Here is an 18,265-nt window from a genome sequence, read left to right as displayed (position 1 = left end):
TTTAATTCCTTGTTCAACTGTGTGGCTTACATGGAAACAATACTATTTTTAATTCCCCTAGCTCAAATTACGACCACTGCCTCATGGTACTACTCACTGCTCAATGGCTATGCTAGCAAGGTGAGGATTCTGTAAGCATCTATATTGCATTAAATCATTGCCTCATAAAATCAACGGCTAATGGCAAGGCCCATAATTCAACCATATGGTAACCCAATTACAGCTCGTGCTTTCTACATGCACGATGTGCACTGAAGAATTGCGTTCAAGTTGGTTCCAAGCATTGCTCTGTTCCATTTATTTGCGAACACTGCTTTTCTGCAGTAAACCTAGCCGCAAAGTATTGCACTCTTTCTAATCGTGCCGTCGGTGCCCGTCAGTCTACACGCGCATAGATGAGCCCGACTCTGCTGGGAATGTATGCCTGCAAAGAAACAAGGCAGCACGTGTAAGGTCACTTTGCGAGCAAATAAGCAGTGCAGGTCACCACACAGTCATACAGTTACCCAGAGGGAAGACTGATGCTCTAATTGTTGATCCACCTTGTGCATGCTGGTAAATTTCTTTATTACACCCTCAAAGTGCGTGGTACATTTGGCCGAAAATGTATCCTTGCAACTCAATTCACACCTTTTCCCGGGGCGCAAACCGTCAAGAAATGCTTTGATCATTTTTTTGCCTGAAGCAAAATATTCACTCCTATGCAGTGCAATTAATGAATTGCAAACCATACCACGTACTCCAATTGAGGTCACCAAAGGCCCTTTTTTAAGCATCTCATCCCACAAGAGCTGACGACCTGGCCAGGGGAAATGTTGTACCCACTAGAAAACCGGTGAGTACTCGGCGGAACTGGGGATCGAACCCAGCACCTCCCGAATGCGAGGTGGATGCCCTACCACAAGGCAATAATTTAAATCATTTCCGCACGGTGGTGCAACTATATTCTAGAAGCTGGATCAATGTCTTTAGCCAAACGTTAGTCAAGTCAAGTAATGAAGCAGAAGCTCATCTCCCATCTCGTACTGCTCATCCACTGCCCTGTGATGGCAGCTGCTGCCACCGGTGGGGCTTGTGCAACTCAGGTTGCGCTCTTCCCGAGCAACCTGTTGCGACCAATCATTATTTTAACTGCCACGGTCAGTTTGCTCACAATCCGGTGGGCAGGTTGTGATGATGCCACAAGGTCACGTGACCTCAGTGGCCCACGTGAGCTGCTTCTTAGGGGATTTTTTGCTCACGACGGCGACGTTGCCACATTTTCTGCAGAACGGAAGCCTTAATGCTTAAAACATGTTAGGATGCCAACTTCTACCTTGAGCCTACAAGTGGCGCGACAGTTGTCTGGCATACCTTGATGGAGTGTCTTCGTCCAGCATAGGGCTCGTTGAAAGTCAAGGCGTCCACTCCCCGGTCGATGCGCTTGTGACCCCCAAACTCTTCAGCGTCCGAGTCCAGGACAACTTTGTACCTGTGGTCATGTTAAGGAGCACCAACACACAAAATGTGAAGACTCCATTCCGTCTCACAACTGCCTCACAGATACACCCTCGACCTGTGGTCAGCGGTGGCTGCTTCAAAGAGACGTGCGGCCAATGTTAGAACTGCAGAGAAAAACTTCAATGCTTTGTCGCATGCCTCGCCTAGCACCTCTTGGAATATGGTATGTAGTGAGTTCTCTTCATCTCCTTTTCCAGGGTATCCGAAGTTCCTTGACGAGCGGATCCGTTTAGTGGTTGTTGCCTTGTGTGCATAGCGTACTTGGCCTTATCACATTGTTGGCATTCTATGCTTATATTTTTGTGTTACCGCTCTGCAATTGCCATTGGTTTTAAAATTTGCGGTTTGTGGGCGGGGGGTGTTTACAAACAACAGCTGTGAGCTGCGGCGCATAGAGCAGAATGGGGCTCGGATTAATTTCAATCACTTCGGTTTCTTTAATGTGCACCTAAATCTTGGCATACAGGCAATTTAGCATTTTGCCCTCCATCATAATGAGGCCGCCACACCACTGCCTCTTATCCACTCCAGCATGTATTTTGGTGACTAAGCTGCTGTACCTAGGTAAGTTTCGCATCACATAAAGTGAAACCAAGCATTAGCACGGCTGGCAAGAGAGATCGAAGGATGGTCATTCACGTAAACCTACGATAGAAATACGGGGGTTTGCCAGAACTTTCAAAATTCATAAAACTGCTCAGATGTATTCCCAGTCCTATCACTGCCACAGTGAAGCTGTTTAAAATTACTTCAATGCTAGGCACCTCGTGCCCTGATGCACTTACCCTCGTCAAAAGGCTACTTGTGACTCAACCATATTCCCCACTTTAAACTCTTCCCTTACACGAGTGGCACCTAAACCTTCACTGAAAAAGTAACTCTCGGATTAAACTATAGGTATGCAAGCAAGCCAACACTAGTTTAAGATATCCAAGGTTGGACAAAAAAAAAAGCTATTCTGGTTGGTAAACGAATGCTTGGCAAAGAAGTGACGATTTATATTTTAATTATTTCACCGGAATAATTTTATATTCTCGTGAAAGTGTGCTGCAATATCATCCTGTTTTTTGTTTGCGTTTTGTTTGTATTGTATGCTTTGTATCATAATCTATTAATTCTGCCCCCCCCCCACCCCCCCCCCCCCCCCCCCCCCCCCCCCCCCCCCCCCCCCCAACACTGCAATTCTTTGAGGAGCGATTGTGGTTTGTAAAAATAAATAAATAAAATAGCTGTGCATTCCCTCCCAAAAAAAGCTCTCCCACGCTGGTCATGCATCAGGGAACTACGCTTAGCAAGCTGTCAAATAGTGTGTCCTCCCTAGCCTACAAGGACCACATTGCCTAAATCACATGAATTGGATCACATGACCTGGTCAGCATTCTCATTGGCCAGCAGGTTAATGCAGCAGGTTTTGGTGTGACATACAATAGCAATGACCACCTCAGCGCGGAAAAGGATACTTTCCAGGTGTGTCGATGCAACTCGGTAGTCTGAGAAGCTCCTGAATGGATGGAGGTTGACCACAAAGAGAAGACAGCTCTCTCGAAGGCTATCACCTTGTCATCCTCATGCTTCCAGCTGACATAACCCTTTCATGCAGAAAAAATTCCGACACAAAGGAGTGAGTACAGGAAGGAAGGAAAAAAGAACTGCAAAATTTCGATTTTGTCCTCTTAAATGTAAAATCAAAAATTTTCTGTGTCATACAGCAACTCCCAATAGGTGTCCAATGGCCAACACTTTCACTAAGAAAATTGGTGCCAAATAAAACACTAGGGAGTAGGGACTAGCGATTGGTCATCAATGACTACTTCCAAAACATGAGTGAAAATAGCAGCACACGCTGCCTTTCGTTTTTAAGGTCACATCGTGAATCCTGCAATGCTTCTACAGAGAGCGATGTTAATGCTTCCTGTTTTGTGGCGTCATTGTCGTTGGCGCTGTAACACATGATGTCACCACAACGTGACACGCTGATTGGCCAGAATGGAGTGACATCGCTACAGTGCGCCACGCCAAATTGTTTGTTGGTCCGAACACAATGATGACACTCGTGACGTCACAAGTTCTGCCTCGCCTCCCTCCATTCCTCCCCCTCTCTGTGACTGCATCTGACAGACTGGACACCACCTTATACAGGTGGATGGATAAGCGACTGTGCGTGACTGCATGCAACACACCCCTACCCTGGACTCTTACTTCCACACCCCATACACCCACTCCATAACCCACGACTGGTTACGCCACCTGGCTACCATTACACTGCACTCAGCAAAAGGGGCTGGCATTGGCATTCTGCACGACCATACCTATTCCTAGAATTTGTATTAACACAGGGGTAAACACCACGTGGTTTTTTTCTCAAGTTCAACCTTCAGTACTGAATACCAGACTGGGCTGTGCGCCGCAAGGAATATATTAGCAGCTCACGGGTGGAGCGGGTAGCCAGTGGTACTTCTCCTCCGTGGTGTTGAGGGCCCGGTCAAAGTTGTTAAGGAACTTGTAGCGTAGCAGGTGGTCTTCCACCAGGTGCCACTGTCGTCGGGCATGGTGGTAGCTCTCATTGTTGCCTATCCGGGGGAAGTCCAGCCACTCGGGATGGCCGAACTCATTTCCTGCAGTGTGTGATGGCTAGTCTCAGCTAACGAGGTCCAAGTTTGATGCTGTCGCAGTTTCAAGGTGACAAACAAATGAGGACCAAAAAAAAAATCTAAGAGGTATTAGCTGCTACAGTCGCACCTCGATGATACAAATCTCACAAGGTCGCAAAAAATGTACTATGTATCATCCGAAATTCATATCGTAGCAAGGCGAACATAATCAGTGCCCTGAAACTGCTGAAGCAAAGGAAATTCACTCACAAAAATCCATTAACAGACTGACAAGATTTATTTATGGCCACGTGCCACCACTGAGTAACATCAGTGCTTGCAGTGCGTACTGAGCGAGTGGCAATTGCAGCATTGGCGACGTGAGAGCAGGGGTTAGTGCTCATGGTTGCGGTTATGACGTTCACGTTTGTATCATCCATAGTGGGTGGGGAAGTGTTCAAAACACCCAAACCTCTGCACGATGCACTTTGGCAGAGTCTCTCAAGCAAAATGCTATAACGCAGCTCAGGAAAGCTTTTCATACTTTAAAAGACAAGCACGCTGCACAATCTCAATATTTAGCTCTGCAAACGGTGGCACAAGAATGCAACAGAAAAAAATAAAAGATAGACCTCACCAATGAAGTTCAGCCATGCCTCGCCACCCAGAGCGTGCGTTATCATGCGGATGATCTTGTGCAAGGCGAGGCCACGATCGATGATGGGCGTTAACTCGGTCAGCACGGACATGTTGGTGTACATCTCCTTGTCCATCAGCCAGAAGGCCAGCGTCTTGTCTCCCACCAGGGCCTGAGAAAAAATTGACAGATGATTATGATAGCAGGTAATACAAAATTTCAGTACAGCTCTTTGCATGCCACCTGCCACCACTGGCAGGTGGCAGCCACCTTCCTGGTGTCCATTCCTCTGCTCTCAACATGGCAGGTGGCATTTCACTCTGCTACTACCTACCAACATGGCACCTGTCACGTGCCTACACACGCCAGCAACGTGTCACGCTAACACCGACAAATCGGAACGCAGGAACAAACACCTAAGAGCTGCGCTGCAAAAACACCCACATGTCCACCTTGAACAGACTGTGCACTCCATAAAGGCAATGGCAAAGTCTTCCGCAAGTAATTTTTTCGGAAACTGATGGGGGATGTCCAAGATGGCAGGTTTACCCTTCAAGTGAAATGCACTCCGCAACAACTTTTCTTGGCAGTGGAGCCAAGGCTACCAAGCCGAAACACACCTTTCCTTCGTACGTAGCAAATGCGCAGTCACCTGTTGCAGGTATGAGTTTCCTCTTAAACTTAGTATCATGATGACACTCCTTATTCCAAGGCATATTTCTAACACAAATGTGCATTTACAATGTATGTAGTTCATGGAAAAACAGTTTCCTTGATAGAAGTTGTTTAGGCATGTCCGGTTTCAAGAAGCTTCCAAAGATGATGGCAGCTGCTCCTGCAATAGAGCGAAAATCTGTGCAGGGTGCGAGGTGGCCATACTAAGGCCAAACTATTGGCGAAGTGACACAGTTACAGACACTCCACCCCAGTCAGTCTCATTCCCGGCTAAAATCGGAAAAGCAACGGCAAAAATAAAGCGGAATGAGAAAGTTGCCTGCACCTGCCAAGCATCAACAGGCTTAACCTAATCAAAGAAAAAATGAACAGGGCCCATTCGGCCAAAAAGGTTAATTTCGTGGAAAAAGCCAATTGGAAAAATAAAGTTGGGCACGGTAGCTATGTGTTTGAAGGTCTAAGCGAGCACAGAGGGGTGACGATGCCTCGCAGAGCTATATTATTTATGAAAGAAATATTTTTAATCAAGAGCGATGGAGGTGCCAAGAAACAAAAGAAAAAGGAAAAAACAATGAGGATGAAGACGGGAAATAATCGTGCAGGAAAGGCTTGAACAAATCGTTGCAGGTGCAGAGATGTGAGGCAGTGACGAATTGAGATGCAGACGACAGATGAGGATGGGCAGAAGACGTGTGCGAGAAGAAGAGCATTTTTTGGAAGAAGCACCAATGCCCATGCTACATCTGCACTGAGCGGTGCTCTGATTCAGGATCAGCTATACATTCCCGCAAGGCCTCTGTCACCATTTAAAACACACGACCTCCTGGTAAGTTGACCTGTTATCTCACACCACCTCACCAAGGACATCTACAAATGCTCCTAACTGTTTCGACAACCTCTCACCTATGATGATGTTAATAATATTACTTAATATTATTGTAAGACTGGCCTTCGGCTTTGGAATCTTCAGAGGCTGGCGCTTAACGAAGAAGACGACGAGAAGCGCCGAACACTCCGAAGCTTGAGCGCCGAACGCTCCGTCCCTTGTGCGTGCTCTGGATTGACCGCTGCCTCAGGTCTGTGCGTGGACTGTTCCGCTGGTTGTTCCGACGCAGTGCTTTGTAAGACGTTCCTTATTACATTAACAATGAAAAGGCAACCTGGTGCAGACAAAAGGAGGATTGCATTTTGACAACCACACTGTAAGTACTTTTCTGTTCCAGTTCAGCATACATCCCTATCACCTTGAGCATCTAGAACGGCTACCGTTTTCACTTTACTACCCGACCAAATATTAATGGCTTCCTGTTAATGTGCAACAAATGCCATCAGTGCTACAGATGGGGCCACACAACAAGTGGATCTCTTCACAGACCTGGTCGTGAGATTCTGCGTAGGCCACCGTCTTCTCCATCCACCGGCGGTTGCACATAGTGTGCACGATGTTGCCCATGTTCCAGTCTTCGTCCTTCTGCTCCTTCAGCAGCTGCGTGAGTAAAATGTCCACCAACAATTCGCTTCACGAAGTGCGGCACAAACTTCACCACAGTACACATTCTTGAGGCACAAAACAGCACTCACCCCATCATCAGCCCCCTACATCTAGTGCAGGTTGAATGCCTCTTCCAGCTGCGGCCACCCTATCCCCCACAAACTTTACAGTCTCACCTACCCAACTCACTCCCTGCTTTCTCCTGCTGAATGTTCCTTCTCTTGCAATACCTACATTCCATCAACTAACGAGCTATTAATGGAAAATAAGGGAACTGTTAAGTCAGGAAGAGAGCAGAGTGGATCAGGGAACAAATGCAAGTTAATGTGCTGGCTGATACAAAAGATCAAATTTGCATGGGCAGGGCATATAATGCAGATAACAAATAATCAATGGAAAACACTAGTGTGAAATCCCAGTTTCTATTTTTTTTTGTTTAAAAAAAAGCAAAATCTACACAACCAAGCAGACAGGCTCTTAGAGCAAAGATGACAGTCTTGCTGCAACCGCTTTGGAGTAAGTGAAATTTCTTCGAAGCACAAAAGACACCTTTTCCACAAAGCTACTGCAGCAAAAATTATATCCCTTGCAGTTTGCCTTGGTGCTTTACAATTTTTAATTGAAGCTTGCAGCGTAGCTCTCACCATTTAAACATTGGTTAACCAATTCTTCACATACATGAAAAGACATTCCTGTCTTTTTTCTCGAACCCTTGGCTCACATTCCCTGGGACACATTTTATAGCTGACCAGAAACGATATGCTCAAACTTACGTCCAATTTTTTTTTCTTCCAGCAAGAAGACGTGCCTGCTTGGCTGTAAAGGGACACCCTGCACCATGAGAGCACTGACCTTGATCCAGAGGTCAGGGATCGCCATGCCCAGGCGGTAGTCGAAGCCTCCGCCACCTTCGTCCACAGGCCGACAGAGTGCTGGCATGCCAGACACATCCTGCAAATGGAAACTTATTCACAAGTGCACCGTTTGTTTCCCTGAAACCGGCAAAGTTAGCTAGTAAAACACACTAAATTTTATTTAAAGCATCTCAAATGGCAAGATACAAATTTTTTTTTATACGTAGGTATGTGGGCTACAAGAGAAGTCTTAGTAAAGGATTCCAGATCGATTTCGGCCACCTGGGGATCTTCAACATGCACCTACATCGCACAGCACAACGGTGTTACATATCTGCCTTCTCCCACTGAAATGCGGCTGCCGCTCTAGGGCGGATTTATGGAGAACCCTTGATGGAACGGTTGAGAGGCAGGGCTGTCCCACACAGTCACTAGGCTTTTTAGTGTAAAAGCACTGCTACACAAGGTCTAACCAGCTCATCGAGTTTGTGTGAAACTTGACCTTGAGGGTGACCTTGGCCAAACCATGAATAAATAAACAAATAAAATGCTGCCACTACTAGGATCCGAACCCGTGGCGGAGCGAACAAATCAGGTTCGATGGCCGCTGCACGAGAGCACTATGCTATCACTGCAGCTGATCACATCTCGTGTTAAACTGCAACACACTCTCGTGCTATACAATGCACATCGTCTTCATCAACCAATGCTACTATCGAACTAATATACACACTCTCACGCTGTGCATTGCACATTGTCGTCTTCATTAACAAATATTACCATCGAACTAATTTACACACTCTCGCGCTGTGCACTGCACATTGTCATCATCTTCAACTTATACTGCTATCGAACTAATATCATTGCCAGACGCGCCGACGCCCCAGCAAAGTAAAACTGTGAGGCAACCAGGCTAAACACATGCTTTCACACATTCACTCAGTTGAACTACGTTAAAACCTTACAACTTTTTTTTACATTTATCTAAAGAAAAAAAGAGTGGGGGATCAGTGTGGTTCTCCAATAAAAACGTTCCCACTTGATGGGCTCATCACCCGTATATATGTGTTCATTCATTAACAATTTGTGTTCATTAGCCCATTCAAATTCATGCACCAGTTAGGCCTGCAACTTAAAGGTTTGGTTTGGAGGCCTGATGCGGCTCTTCAGTACGTGGCTCCACAAAGTGTTAGCTAGCCAGGGAGTAAGCAGGAGTTGCACCTCTGCAATGGTGATGGCGTTGGGGTGGAGTGTGTGGATCATGTGGTTGGCCAGCATGAGGTAGACGAGTGCGTCAGTGTCCGTGTTGAGGCCAAAGTACTCATTGTAGTCGCCGCTGAAGCCGTGGCCCATGCCGTGCGAGTGGTACAGCATCGAGGTGACCCCGTCAAAGCGGAACCCGTCAAACTGGTACTCCTTGAGGTACCAGTGGCAGTTGGAGAGCAGGAAGCGCAGGGTCTCCATTCTGGGGATGGTAATGGAAGTGGCACCAGTCAGCGAGTTCATCACACACCATCTTTGGCAGTGCAGGCATGTGTCAAGTGCCTGCTTAGATTGCTCCACAAATATGAACGATACACAGGGTGACTTTTTTTTAACCTTTAAGTATTTTTATTTTAAGAACTGTGAGAGATACATCAGTGCAGTCTGTGGAGCTAGATTATACAGAAAAACAGAAATTATGTACCTCATTTGTATCAATAATTATATGATTAATTGAATAAAATTAACTAATGAACTTTTATAATCGTGATTTTACGGGGCAAGGTTATGTTGTGAAATTGATGGCCATCAACATGGAAGGTAAGCTGTGTTTTTAATTTTATTAATCGGCAATGTGTTTCGAAATATTGAACGTAAAAAATGTATTTGAAAGCTCGCTGAGTTGGCTTTCCGGCATTGCATATTTATAAAATGCTGCCCCTCGTAGTTCTTATGCGCATCTGGCTTGTAGCCAGAGAACGAATTTCCGATGTAGTTTTTTTGTTTCCCGCAAGGCGGGATTTTTTCAACGCGCTTTTAAGACGTGGTAGTGCCAAAGTTGCTTGGCAACCTCTGCATGCGCAAAACGCACTCTAAAATGTCGCAAATCTCAGGACTCCACTTCATCTGCGAATGATTTTATCGATGATCCAAGCAGCAGCGAGCCTGAATATATTGCCTTTCTTTGGGATTTAGTTCTGACATCGGCGATGACGGGAACCAGCCTGGAACACAGGCCGCCATGCTTCGGTGCCCAATTGTAGGGTTTCCAGTTACTGTTTTGTGGCAAAAATACTGCTCAAGATAGAACTTCAATTCTTTTCACAGCTAGTGACCAATAAAACTCCAAATATCTTGCACATTTCAGAAAATAAAGATTTTTCTTTCTATATAAAAATCGTGTCTTTAGAAGATTTGTTCAATTTTTTCGCAAAATCTTGTTTTCGGAAAATAAGTAAAAGATTTGTTGCAACGAGCAATTTATGTAAACTTATATGCCTAGAAAGCACATTTATTCAGCTTTGTTTTCATGCGTTGCATTAAATTTTAAATGCTATAGAAAAACTACTGAAACCTACCAAAGAGTCATTTTCCCCCATGGTAAGGAAAGAGTTAAGCTTCCGTTTTCACTGCATGGAACGCTGAGGATGTCATTGCTGATAATGAAACACAAAATATCGAATTCCCAATTTCACTCTCAAGATTTCTTCTGGAGTGTGGTAGTGCTTTTCATCTCCCAACGAAAGGAGATAACTGCGAAACTACAAGTCAGTGGCCGAGTGCCTTTGTGGTGAACAGTGCAGCCTCAGAACAATGCCGGTGCCTCATTGTGCATCGCTCGCTAGTCTCCAAGCCAAGCAGGCATATTTTACATTCCATGCATTTCAGCATAACTTAATTGCCGTGCTACTGTGCATTCTACTATGTTCCACAGATGCAGAAACAGGGACCACGCAGTAAAATGCCTTGTTTTAAATTAACCACTGCACATCGTTTGGTTCTCTGCTTCAATTGCAGTCCAAAAATACTCATGTACAATAGGATAATAAGCTTTACGCATGCTGCAAGTTGCTCTTGGGGCAGGAACAGGGACCTGTCATTCAGTGTCACTTTTAAGATCAGTACAGAGTGCACTGCTACGCTTTTAAACCTTGAATCGAGTGAGACCCACAATACCTAAAGTTGTAACCAATGCTTTTCACATCCATTCGGCCAAGAAAAAAAAGAAAAAAAAAATAAAGCTTTTGAAGAAATGAAGATATAGCAAGTAGTAGTCTACCATTGGAGTCACAAAATGAATACCATCGGAAGAGAAGTGTAGTCTACGGCAGCAGAGGTCCAGAAAAAATGCACATGCTCAATGGTGACACACCACTGGCAGAGAACAGGGATAACGAAAAGCTTCAGGAGAGGCATTTATAAAATACATAGTTGTTATGCCGGAAATTATGACGATACCAGTGGCAATGGTTGCCAAACTAAGTGATCCCGCAGCATGAGACAACACGGAGGTGTGAGAGCTCACTGTGTATAGTCGAATAGCCGACTGTCCCAGAGTGGATGCTCTCCACGGCCGCCATCGTGGAAGAAGCAGCTGTTGGTGCCGTCGAACTGGTTCAAGCCGTCCAACACATTTTTGGACGCGTGGCTGTGCACCACGTCGAGCAACACATAGATGCCCATCTCGTGTGCCCGGTCCACCAGTGCCTTCAGCTCTTCCGGCGTCCCATACCGACTGCAACAATCGGAGTGAGCAGGCAGCAAAAAATTACACTCAGCACTTTAGAAACCTTTGCGAGAAATTCCTCACACAGCTGCTAGACGGCAAGTGCGACTCCGAATTTTGTCAGTTTTCCCACACGACTGTCTCACCAGTGAAAAAAACCATTTCAAATAAAAAGATTCAATGGTGCTCGCTTGGATAACACAATGGAAATGTATGAGCTGTCCCCGTTACAAACTATGCCCACTGACCCCACACTGATTTCTTTTTATTTTGTTATTTTTCGTTCTTGGAGTCTTCGTTCTTGTCATCTTTTAACGCTGCAACATCAGTCAATCTCAACATTACATTTATATAACCCTGGGAGTCCTCATACTACTCTTGGCACAGTGGTGCAGCAGTTAAGAAATGAACCACTGCCCTGCGATGGCAGGTGCTGCCATCGGTGGGGTTTGTGCGATCCAGGTTGGTCTTCCAAGGCAACCTCTCACGACCAATCATTAACTTGATTGCCACCCGCCATGGTGGGCAGGGCTTCGCTCCTAGGGCTTCACTTCCTTCCTCTGCAACATGTCCCCTCTAATGCTCACACATTAAAAACACTTTTCAGTTCTGACCAAGCCTCCAAACTGTTCAGAAGAAAAGTTTAGTTTTTCTACCATCCAGCGGTAATAATTGAAGAGGTGTAGTACTGGAGTCTAATAGACTCACTGGTCGATCAATTTACTAACTGATTAAACTGATTAACTAACTGACTGAATGACCTGACTGACTGACTAACATGATTGGCGGACTAAATGACATAATACAATTTTATTTTCATAGTGTGACTTGACTTTGTTACCTTGATTACAGCAATTCACTTGCAACGGCAGTTTAATTACTTAAGAAGCAAAACAATTCAATGATAAGCCTGCATGCATATTTGCCACGAGCATCTGATTAAAACAGACCGCAGCTCCTGCTAACAGGCAGTACGATTTTAGTCGTGGCTCATATAAAACAAACAAGTTTTACCTGGATGCAGCAAAGAACGATGTCACTTGATAACCAAAGCTGGCGTAATATGCATGCTCCATGACAGCCATGATCTGAATCGCATTGTAACCTGGAAGCAGAAGAATGTGTTTATGTGCAACTGACGGAATTTTCTCCACTCACTTTAACACTGACTACAGGCCCTGAAACACCACTTTGAAATTTTTAATACGCTCAGTGCATACCATACAATACTGCAAACATCCTGGCTAGTCACTGTTGCTGTGCACAATATGCAGAAGTGATGAAGTTGGCACTAAAGTTAGTTTTCCTCACGGCTGAGCAGCATTTCAAAGCAGCTGCTGGCATTCAGTACAGTGCGAGTGCAGCTTTTGCTAGACCATAACGCTGTCGAAAGCACTGAGCAGTTCAGCAGAATGAACCAAACAGCATGCAAAGCAGACATGAATATGAAAGCCAAAAAATGTGGCTGACAGCCATTGAAATCAAAGAAGCACAGGAGGATTGCAGCATACTTAACCAAGAGAGGAGTCTGATGCTTTTGTTCAGAACATAAAGCTACAGTAACTAAACTTGTCATTTCAGTGAATGGAATCCCAAGATCTACCTAGCACCACAAGAGGGCATACACCACCAAGCCCACTCCTGGCTTCAGTCATGTTCCACGTGTCATCCATGGCCAGACAGGAAAGTTCCACATCCACTAGCACAGTGCAAAGCAGTGCTCGTTAGGCCAGGATGCACTTCCATACAAAAATACCTACAGAAGTGGAAAGTAGGACCTATCTTCCCCACATGCCTTATTCAACCTTTAGTGGTAGTGCGAACAACAAAAAGAAATGTTTCCAGATTTTTCAACCACCTTTGGAGCAGAGAAGTGAGAGCTGCTCAGCACCCTTTTAATTATTACCTACATATTAGATTGCTTATTAGTTGTTTTCCCCTGAGAAGCGAATTGGCTAAATCATGGAACCTGAACACACTGAAAAGTACATCATCTCTCATCTTGCTTTTTCCATGCCATAATGCTTCCAGAGTGTGTGTGTGTGCTGCTTTGGCATCCCTACTTCAGTCGAGCCAATTCTCTCACCCTGATGCTTGATGCGTGGCAGAACATTGTTCATGAAGTTTGCATAGTTGGCGACCCAGTAGTCTTCCGAAGCAATGCCAACGTGGCACTCGTAGATGCGAAGGCTCTTGGGCACGGGCACCTTGGGGTGCTTGAATTTGTAACGCTGTGAGAGATGGGGAAACAAAACACCAGCGCTTATTCTTTGCACACAAGTTAAACACCTTCAAGATGACACTACCCTATGATCACAGCATGTTGGGTTATTATTAATGATTATCTTTGCCACGTGACATTTTCACAATGCATTGGACATAACTCACAATACGAAAGCAGCGACTTGGAGAAAAACCACCTTCATCAGATACGGTTTTTCACTGCCCGTGCATTCAGCAATGCCTGTTTCTGAGCACTGGGGTGGCCATGAAATCACCATCACTTGGCAACAGTGATGGTTACATTCCAGGAAGTACATACCAGCATTAGTAATAAGGTCAATGACGAAAAGTAACTGACATGGACTGGCACAGGTATATGACCAGCATGCCCACTGAAAATGCTACTGAGAATATAAAGCAAATTTGATGCACTACGCATGTGTACCATAGCCACAGCACGCGTAGCTGCAGGCCATGGTATGCCCCTTGTCTTTTTCCATCACCTGCCTACCTCTGCCTCGGGGGGATTCCAGAAGCGATGCTCGTAAAGGGGGTTAGTTTTTTCCCTGGCAACGTACGTCGCCCACGGACTGTTGCGGTCAGCCAACTCCCCCGTCTTCTTGTTGAGAACCACAATCTGAAAGGAGAGAGATATGCCAAGCCATAATTGCACTGCTCTGACGCCCTTCTGATGACCTTCACAGACTGCGCTAGCTGAATTACAACAGAGGTTTATAAATGTTTTTCCAATGTACTAGCTCAGCGAATTCCCCAACTAAGATGTAGCAGCACAAATACCGTTTTTATCCACCTGTGTGGATCCATGTATCTGCAAAGGGAATGCTGTATAGCCTTCTCAAATCTGCACAGTGGAAGAAAAATAAGTCTAGGTCCTTTATAGCTTCCTAACTGAGGTCAGGTCAGTATTATTAGGGATCGCCTCCCTTACTTTGGGTGCTTCCTTAGAAGCACCCAAAGGTGGAGTTCAACCTTGCTCCACCTTGGGCACTTCTCTAAACATCATCATCACCGGCCTGACTACGCCCACTGCAGGGCAAAAGCCTCTCCCATGTCTCTCCAATTAACCCTGTCCTTTGCCAGCTGCGCCCACCGTATCCCCGCAAACTTCTTAATCTCCTCCTCCCGCCTAACTTCCTGCCACCCACTGCTACGTCAGTTTCTAATGGCGGCCTGCCTGGAGCCAGATGATGATAAAAAAGTTAAACACTCATAATATCCAGTACAGTGGCATCCAGAGACTGCATCGTGTAACAGCAGACACAAGTGGCACATCCACAGATGTCCACAGCCTGTCACCACGGAGAAGGGGAACAAAGTCTCATTTGGTGAACAAGGGTGACCTGCCTTGACTCTGTCCAGGTGCTTAATCTGGCAAGAACCGTCAGGGTTTGGAGGCAGTGTCAGTTCCCACTTGCCAAAAGGAAGCTTCTTGAATGGATGTGTGAGCCTCTCCCAAGCATCTACAGACACGCAGCAGAACAGCAACACATTAGTGGACAAGCGTAATGCCATGCTAAAGACAGTGTTGATGATTTTGAACAACGCTAGAAGCAATCACATTAGCATGTGAGATTCTGTGGTGCGACTGAGGCTGCCGAACCTGAATATTTTGCCCACACCTCTGGTTTCTAGCAGACCCAAAGCATTCAGTTGAGTCAGCCCCAGAGAAAGAGCACATATTTTCCGCTAGGCTGCTATTTTGTTGAAGATGTTAAATGTCCCAGTGTACACATTTGAAATTAGGCATTTCCTTAGGCTTTTCTTCAGTACCATAATGAACTCACTTGCATGGGGAACACAACTCTTATGTTGTTAAAAAATAAATTTTTGGTTTGGTTTGGTTTATGGGGGTTTAACGTCCCAAAGCAACTCAGGCTATGAGAGATGCCGTAGTGAAGGGCTCCGGAAATTTCGACCACCTTGGGTTCTTTAACGTGCACTGACTTCGCACAGTACATGGGCCTCTAGAATTCTGCCTCCATCGAAATTCAACCGCCGCGGCCGCGATCGCTCATATACCACATGCTTCAGGGAAGTCTGCCACTAATTTTTTAAGCTACGCTTTTTGAGGCTAAAAGATGGATTTTTCAGCAAAAAATGTAAAGAACACACCCTCCAAATTTAATAATTTTGTTGAGGAAAAAAAGTGTTCATTATACAAGCAAATCAGATAGGTCATGGGGAGACTTCAGCACTCTTGAGCATATGTGATAAAGTTTCAAGCTATTGCTAAGTTCATTAGGAAGCAGAGAAAATCATGCACCAACTGGCCCGGATACTTCCCATGGTGAAAATAGCGCAACTATATACATCCAAATGCAGTTATTAGAACTATAAATATTTTATATTTATATTATATTTTAGCTTGAGCTGCGCAACAAGAAAATATAAAACAGCATTATTCCTGCTAAAGAATGCAACTTCTTGTTGAGATCCGATTTGAACCATGTTTTGTAGCGGGGCATGACAGAGTATTTACTCACTACAAAATGGTACAAGCCAAAACTGTACATGATGTACACAAGGGCACCTTCATGACAATAGTCTAGTGTATTTAAGTGGTACTGATTTCTACATTAGCGTCTACTATTATAGTAGGATACAACTTAAAAAAAAAAAAATGCAGTTGTTAACACTGGGCCACGGTCCGCGGCATACTGTATCACTTCGCTTGCCAGTCACAAAAGTAAACGAAATCAGCTTTTAATGTTTGACTTCATTAAACAATATTAAACCATATTATTTTATTAAACCATATTTAAAAATGTTACCTTCACCCATGAACAAAACATATTATATTTACATGAAGCCTGAGCAGCTAATAAACGTTAATAGATGCTATCCTGTTTTGTCCAAGAACAGAAAGCATGAATGATGGTTGTCGCCATCTGGTAATAGACACCTATGCTTCAAAAGCTGATTGATACCCGATTTACTTGCACAATGGACACGTTCACACAATGAATGCATCTACTGTTTTGGCTGTCAAAAAAATTTTCTCACCTTTCTCTGTGTAATGAAAGCACCCCATAAATTTCCATACATTTTTTTTTAAAGAAAAAAATGAATATATTATGCAAGTGACTACAGCATTTCAGGAGCATTCATTGTTCATATAAATATTTCGAGCATATTACAAGTGCATCTCTAATATGTCTGCACGAAATACATTCATAGGATATAAGAAGAATGACTGCTTTACAGACATTTACTGACGACTATTATGGCATACAGAATGGCCCTTGCTGCATATCTTTACTTATTCATAGCTGCTGACACAGCACAATTGTAAATAACATACACTGAATGCAAAGAATGTCTCGGCACACACTGCAAATGAAAGACAACCTATTTCTGCCAGGTGAACAGAATCACAAGTGCAAGCATTCTGCCCGCAAACAGAGCTGCTCCCATTCACATCACCTCACCACTAATCTTCCACGGAGGTATGTCACACTGAAGAGCTTTTATCTCCTCATTTGAAGCATTGTGTTCAAGTGTCGTGCCACTTACTGAAGTCGCCACGCAGGAACAAGGCTTCAGCACCGGGGGCCCACTCCAAGATGTGAATAGAGTTGTCGGGCATGCAGTGAATTCCATACTTCTCGTAGCTTTTACAAAACTCCAGAAGCCCTTCACTGTTCTCTATTCTCAGCAGCTGTTCTTTGAAGCACTTATACCTGGGAAACGAAACAAGCATTGTCTAATCAGGCGCAGGTGGAGAATTCATCTATATAGCAAGTGTCATACACCCCTCATGATTTCTGCTCGAACAATGTTTGAAAAATTGCGTTAATGTATCCCCTGTGAAGTAACACTGTTGTTTTAATTCAGCACATGCATATAGCTAAGCATCAAACGAATATAAATACGGTAGTACATATATGTAACACTAAAGGACAGTTTAACAATTCCGAAACTGAAGATTTTTGAGCAGAGAAGAAAGCTGAACCGGTTAAGCGAAATACTGCAGTGCCAAAGGGGTTGCAGTTTGGAAGCGTGCTAACCAGCGCGGAAGACCGGCATAACGCCAATGTCAGTTACAAGGTCACGCACTTACCTTCGCCTGATTTCGTTTTCGTGATTCTTGAGGTACGGATCGTGCTTCAACAACTCGTCAATGCAAGGAACCGGCACATCCATGTACGATGCCATGGTCGACGGGCAGTTACAGAGGGGGCGTGGGCGTTGACGGCACGGCGCTCAGCGCGATCACGTCAAGCCGCTTGAAGGACACTTCAAGCCTGGCGCGGAAGGAGATCACCGAAAGCAGCCAGCCTTGAGCCAAGATGACATCAACGCAGTCTACAATAACCGACACATGACGCCGGCTTGCTAACCGTGGCAACGACAACCACCACGGTCAAGCGAGATCCCTGCGGCTGACAACAGCCGGCCGGCAACCGCCAGGTGTCCCCCCTGCCGAAACAGGATCAAAACCAAAGCTGCCAAAGCTTTGCGCTCTCTTGCTTGCACAAGCCCACCAAAATGGTGGGTGCTGGCGAAATCGAGCGCGGAAATGATGAAAATAACCCTGGCTGTTGCGGCATGAGCTCCACATCA

At 45.0% G+C, this 18,265-nt stretch overlaps 1 protein-coding gene across 1 annotated transcript; it reads right to left on the bottom strand.

The window, feature by feature from the left end:
• Positions 1 to 270: 270 nt before the first annotated feature.
• AGBE (1,4-alpha-glucan-branching enzyme) lies at positions 271 to 18,107 on the bottom strand. The gene is given in 17 exon segments (XM_077643294.1): positions 271 to 424; positions 1,354 to 1,471; positions 2,961 to 2,970; positions 2,973 to 3,035; positions 3,038 to 3,089; positions 3,931 to 4,115; positions 4,729 to 4,900; positions 6,779 to 6,889; positions 7,748 to 7,846; positions 8,971 to 9,214; positions 11,258 to 11,467; positions 12,473 to 12,563; positions 13,545 to 13,689; positions 14,193 to 14,318; positions 15,047 to 15,162; positions 17,216 to 17,382; positions 17,763 to 18,107. Coding segments are annotated over 17 exon segments (2,052 nt in total). The 5' UTR covers positions 17,858 to 18,107; the 3' UTR covers positions 271 to 376.
• Positions 18,108 to 18,265: the final 158 nt, after the last annotated feature.

This window comes from Amblyomma americanum, chromosome 11 (genome assembly GCF_052857255.1).
Source record: "Amblyomma americanum isolate KBUSLIRL-KWMA chromosome 11, ASM5285725v1, whole genome shotgun sequence".
Classification (NCBI taxonomy): domain Eukaryota; kingdom Metazoa; phylum Arthropoda; class Arachnida; order Ixodida; family Ixodidae; genus Amblyomma; species Amblyomma americanum.
Note: the sequence above shows the minus strand (reverse complement) of the source record. Positions and strands in the feature narration are given on the sequence as shown.